Source organism: Haemaphysalis longicornis, unplaced genomic scaffold (genome assembly GCF_048455015.1).
Source record: "Haemaphysalis longicornis isolate Haplotype H1 unplaced genomic scaffold, Haemaphysalis longicornis Haplotype H1 scaffold_1, whole genome shotgun sequence".
Taxonomy (NCBI): domain Eukaryota; kingdom Metazoa; phylum Arthropoda; class Arachnida; order Ixodida; family Ixodidae; genus Haemaphysalis; species Haemaphysalis longicornis.
In genome coordinates, this window is record NW_027526203.1 from 253070510 (window position 1) to 253076721 (window position 6212).

Here is a 6212-nt window from a genome sequence, read left to right on the forward strand (position 1 = left end):
AAGTCAGTGCGAAATGTGGTCGATTCTCCGCTTCATCTTACCTCGAGTGTCTCTTCTCTCACCGCTTACCCGCCGCCTTTTGTACACATCGGGAAACAAAGTCGGCAGGTAGGCTGGGTTGGACTGGCTCTCGCTATTTGCGTTCTTTACGAAGTGCCTGCTGCATATTCGTGTGTCTTTTTTTTTATTTATTTATTTTTTTTTTTGCAGCCATGGGGACTCATCAGAGCTATTAGAAAACAACATACCCAGCTTTCTCGCTCAAAATTCCGACCTCTCAGGAACCTAGAAAACCACTACAGGAAAGTGATATTTGGCACAAAGCAAGAAGTCAACGTGAAGATGAAAACACTAGAAGAACTTTCCAGGATTCGGAATATTTCATGTGCAATTCGCTGTCAAATCTTACTCCCCATGCATTTCTATGGGATAGTTTCCATGGCTCAGCAACCTAGCCGCAAAACATGCAAGACTTGAAACTGTGCGCAAAGCAAGTTTTCACCCCTAATATTAGCAGCGCAAAAGTACTTTACATTACGCTAAATACCTACAGAGTAATCGCTGCTGAAAGGACTGCCATGAGCGGGAAAGCTGCACATAAGGTAATTTAGTGCAGTTGAGCTTCTGAATCATAGGAGCAAGGCAGAGAAAGGGTCACTCACTTTGTCCGCCGCAAAGCCCTAATCCAGGCTTCTCGGCGGTCTATCTCGAACCACTTGCCGGAAACGCATAGAACTTAACGAGGGGCTCCTTTGCCTTCGTGTTTGAGACGCTGTTGTGGCATTCAACTACACAACAATATCTAGTGCCCTGTCTTTTGCCTTAGGCGCGCGAGTTTCCATCACGGCGTAGCAGCAAGAAGCGCACGACAAGCGAATCTGCGGATGAGCGTACCCCGTGTGCGCCGATGAAATCTGAGCAAAGCCCGCCAGGGTAGGAAACGGCGCTGTATCTGCGCGGCGAAACTTGAGCCGTACGCTCCTATGCAGTCAGCTCTAAGCTATCTGTTCTGCGTGTCACCATTACGTCATCGGTTCACAAGCGTACCAATCAACTACTCCATGCTCTTATTGTCGGTGTTTAAAAAATAATTTCGGATCTCTTGGTGAACCTTTAGGAATGCGTGGGCATCTCGTCCCCGTCCCTTGCGAACTTGAGGCTTGGCCCGATGCGCACTTTTTGCTCCAGCATCCTGTTTTAACGTGCGCCCAGTGGTCACCACCCATACACATACCAATTGCATACTGCAAATAAAGTGCATTCCTCCTCCTTGCCGCCCTGCACTCACAGCCCACTACGTTCTACAGAGAACTGTGCGAGCGCCGGAGGGAACCACGGGACCCGTTGAAACAGCGGAGAGGCGGCAAGCAGTGAACCGCGTTTCTACTTGACGTCACCTTGGCAACGTCGGCACCGTCGCTGCGAAGGCAGCTCTCTAAGCGACGCGACAATTTGCCGACTTGCCCATTTATTGCTCACGCAACAAAGGTGCTTCAGACAGCCCAACTAAACAAGCTATATGGGCCCTCCCAGGATCTCCGAAGCACCGGCTACGATTCATGCTTAATGACCGAGTACGCAAACCGTGCGTCGGCAACGGCCAGTACCAACTTCGACTGCAGCATCGGCCGAGCTTCCCAGGCAGAGCAGCGCCTCGCTGGACCTTGGCGGCAGCAGGAAGCTCTTGACGGCCGCCTCGAGCGCGAACGCCTCTGCTGGCAGGCGCCGCACAAAGAGCCAGCCGGAAGAGGACGGCTGAAGCGGGGTCGGCCGGGACCCGCCGGGGCTGACGGACTCTTCCAGGCGGCACGGCTCCATCTGGTACACCTGGCCGCCAAGATTAACGGGGCCGTGAAAACAAAATAAAACTTTGTTCAGTTTGAAACAACTAGCCTTCGGTAATTCACTCAGCTCCATTGCAGCCTCGGAAGACCTTTTCTCCAACTAGACGCTAGAAATATTTAATTCCACATTCGCGCTACAGCGACGTAATATGGGCAGGAATGACCCAATAAGGGCTATCAGTGTGTTAACTACACGACAGCGTTTCAGTGGTTCGACCAAACGAAGCTGGAGGCTCCACTATAATCGCCAAGTAATGTTTCTTGGCAGTGCCTTAGGTCAGCGGCCGCCAATCGCAAAAACAAGATTCTGTGACGTCATAGGGAAATCGCTGGAGAGTGGCTGGGGAGTTTTTCCGCGTATGTAGATTATCTGTTGGAAGTTTCCGATACACACGGTATCATTGTTATCGGAACAAAGCAGTTTTTTTATGAACAAAGCTTGTATTAGAGAGTTTTAGCAGTCCGTCTGTTCCGTCGTGTGCGTAGTTACTGTGCTGACCGGGACCCGTCTGGGCACTGGGCATTCGTCGCGGTAGGGGGATTAGTTTCTTCGCCATGTCAGTGCATTCTCCATGGTGAGGGGCGCCTCCTCTCCCTTCCTCCTCGCCCTTCCGCGCGCGCAGGCGCAGTCGCGTCCCGGTAAACCCGGTAACTACGTACAGGACGGAACGGACGGACTGCTAAAACTCCCTATTTTGTCTTCTGGTCCCTATCTTAACAGCGCAAGAGCATGACATGTGCCCTCACATCTGTGAGCGTATGTGTCTTGCCCTCCCATCCCAAGGGCGACCTATTTTTTGCGCGCAAACTCCATACAACAGTCTTCACGACGACAGCGGACGTAGGAAAAGCGCACACATACAGACTCACATTCACGGCGTGGATTTTGCGTTCGCAGAAGCGCTGCAACAGCGCGGCTTCCAGCTTCTCCGCCAGGCAGTCCGACCGTGTGGTGAAGCACGTCACATTCAGCGGCGGCCATGTTCGTCCGAAATGGCTCTGCGTGGGGGTGCGAGCTAGAGCCACTAAATAAGCTCATCTAGTGGCTCTAGTGCGAGCGTGAGTTGCGCGCGGTCTGGTGGTACGAGTACGGGACTTTGGTTTCATGGGGAATCAGTGAAATTACCGTATTTGTTTGTCCTATCAACGATTACCCCTTGCCACCCCCCCCCCCCCCCCCCCGCCGGAAAAAGAAAACTATATATCTGCGATAGAGCCACTAGATGAGCGTAGCTTATTTAGTGGCTCTAATCTGCAGTACTGATGAGCGCAGTCGATTTTTTATTTCGTGTTGAAGCTGTTCGCGCTAGGATTATTGGAAACTTCAAATATAGTCAAACCGCCCGCAGTCACTCTAGGAAAGGCATCGAAATCTGCCACGCTAACCGAAATATGCATGCTTTAAAGCATGCATATTTCATATTTCACAAAAGAATGCATATTTACAACATTACATAAAGCATGTAGCGGGTGTTAGCAGGTAGCTGCCCCAGACGCAACGAAAATTGGTTTCTGAAGCAGAATTTGAGGTAACAGTAATGGCCTCACAACTTACCCTGTAATAGCCGTCGAACTGCGCTTCGACGCAACATGCGAGGTCGGACAACAAAGCGTCCAGGGAATCGCCAGACTCGTAGTTATTACGATCCACAAGGCCAGTAAGGGAAGACAGAAATGTTCGAATGCTTGTTCTTAAATACTGGTAAGAGAATACGCACTCTACCCGGTCCGTCAAAACGAACACTCCCAAGGCACCAATACGGTGAGACCGCTCGCGCAAGCTCAATGCAAGTGCGACCACATGAGTGAGTGTATCGCAGATCAGCTTCAAGTACTTATCCCAGCCTCCAGTAAGGTCCAATACAAGGAAATTTGCGTTATTTTGTTCGTACGAAGGGAGCCCAGATGACGGTGCTGTAGCGTCCATTTTGTAACCGTAGCAGACGATACTGTGCTAACTTGAACAGTTTTTCACTTCGCACACTACGTGAAAACTATAACGGTATAATGATAAAATAGTAAATACTCTTTAATTATAGTTTATTAAATTACGATTGAAGCAATAAAGTTAATAATATCTGTGTGTCTGCAGTTTCGTGCAAAATGAGGAGTAATTCGAAACTGCGGCACTGCGGTTTGAAATTCTGGTTCCTAACTTTACTCCGTGCTTCTATGTAACTAAAATAAGGCCATGGAGGAAAAAAAGCTTTTTTCCTCCATGAATAAGGCACCTCAGAGTACTACTACCACGAAACACCGCGATACAAATAATAGATGTTACGGATTTAGTTCCGATAGAATGGCATTCACAGCAGGCCATGCCACCTGCGAACACCACTGTTGCAAAAGCTTAAAAACATTGCTTATGTATCGTTCAGATACTGCACAGCAGTTTGGAGAGTAGAGGAAAGGTGACAGAAAGTCTTTACTGCATGATATATGTGAAGAAGAAAACATTTGAGACTCGACGTCAAACTTCTGGAGCTGTACAAATCCTTGCGTGCGCCATCTCTTTCTCCTACGGCGTCCGCTACTTGCGAAAATCGTTCTAAGCGTTGAGTGACAGAACAGTTTTTCAGGACTCTCGTGCTTCAATATGCTGCATGCAACAGCTGATTTGTACTTTTTTATTACATTGCCCGAACAGTAACAAATAAAAAAAATCCCGGGCCACCATTATTGACGTGAAACCTGGGGAGTGTTTAAGAGCATTCTTGGCGCCTTGTCGGTTTGCCAACGGAAAGCAAACCGCTGGGGGTAGGTATGAGCTTTGCTGTAAATGTCTCGCGTCTGTGGTTAAAGCGCGAGGCGTAAACGAGTGCTCCGGTGTTTTTTTTTTTAGTACGCGTTACGAAACGAGGGTCTCGGTGTTTTATTACCGTGACTACATGAGACGACGGTTCCGTCGACGACATTAGACGCCACCAGCCCGAGCCCCTAACTGGCTTTGCCCATAAATATTAGCCGTTTTATCAAAAATGGTTAATTAATCGCTAACATGCTTTTAGAACTTGCCGCGGGGAGAATCTCTTTACGTACAAAACGTCTGCAGCCCACTGTCAAGGGCTTGTCATTATACGCACGTCCGCAAATAAATATTCCCGCTCTTTAAACAACACCTAGGAAGAAAGTGTTTTTTACGAATATACTGGATCAAGTCAGTACTTACTCGGTTCAGCAAGGAGGTCACTTGTCAGTCAGACCATCAACCAGCATAGTGTAATGTAACTGCTACCGTGTTAGAATCATTTTATTGAGAGAGAAGAGGGGAGATGGAGGAAGTGAGGTTCTGTAGTGGCTTCAAGACAAAAGGTATGGATGTGTATCCCCGGAGAGGTTGGTGTGGCAGACAGGTGGGCTGGGTTGGCATGGGGCGCAGACTCGCAGCTCTATAGACTGCTTGTGCGAGACCACTATCTATGGAAAATTTTGCAATCGCTGAAACGCTAGGGATGTCTACAGGGTCGCGAATTTTCAGCAGAACCAGATGAGGTGGTGGAGTGCACAGCAATCATCATTCCTTGTAAAGACAGAGATAGCAGTAGTCAAAGTTATGAATACCCTACAAAAGAAGCTCCATTCAAGCCACACTGCCTTTAGGCACTTTCAGTGCAGTTCACACTATTTTAATTTAATCACATTGGGAAATTGGTACCATGTCTTAATGGCAATTGGAATAGGTAGTCAGCACGTCAATCAGACTGAAATGTTACTATGCCAAGGATCTTGTACTAGTGCAGGATACTAAATGAACATTTGTTTCTGGACAAGCAAACATGGAACTTTATTCAGCGATAACTGGAGACTTTTTATGAAGTAGCATGTCATGAAAGATGAGAAAATGTGCAGCTTCAGCAAAAATGTGGGATGGGGTCATGTGATACAGTATTGTTAGCCCTATTTTCTCTCATCTTTTAATTTTGTAGGAAGTTTGGAGCATATTTTCACATCCACTGTTACGCAGAACCACGTAGCCTCCATGCAAGCCTTGAGCAAGTACTCCATGAGAATAAATCAAATATTTCACATGCTTTTCACATTAATATTTGGTCCCGCAATGCTGAAAATCAGTGTTCATAGTTATTTATTGAACCCTTAAGGGCTCCGTTCATTCATTTACGTGACCCGTTCATTCATTTCAATCGTTTTTCTTTTGCCTTCAGTAAGCTTACGCTTGCAACACCAGCCGCAAAGATAGCGTTTTTAACACCATGTTGAGAAAGGGATGTGGCCTTACTCCTGCTACCTGCAGATCTGCAATCTCACCGCCATAAAAGGTTTTCCAATTTACACACTGTCCATCCCTGCTGCCTTGCACCTCAGACAATGACAACCACACACCCAAAGCACGCAAGCACAGGTGTCCTT

General features: G+C 47.7%; 1 protein-coding gene across 1 annotated transcript in view; it reads right to left on the reverse strand.

The window, feature by feature from the left end:
- LOC144169223 (uncharacterized) overlaps positions 1 to 3755 on the reverse strand; it is a 16431-nt gene extending 12676 nt beyond the window's left edge. The window contains exons 1-3 of the mRNA XM_077698279.1: positions 3400 to 3755; positions 2715 to 2843; positions 1612 to 1827 (exon numbers count right to left, since the gene is read on the reverse strand). Coding sequence (XP_077554405.1) covers positions 1612 to 1818 — 207 coding nt within the window. The 5' untranslated portion in view covers positions 1819 to 1827; positions 2715 to 2843; positions 3400 to 3755. The remainder of the gene's footprint in view (positions 1 to 1611; positions 1828 to 2714; positions 2844 to 3399) is intronic.
- Positions 3756 to 6212: the final 2457 nt, after the last annotated feature.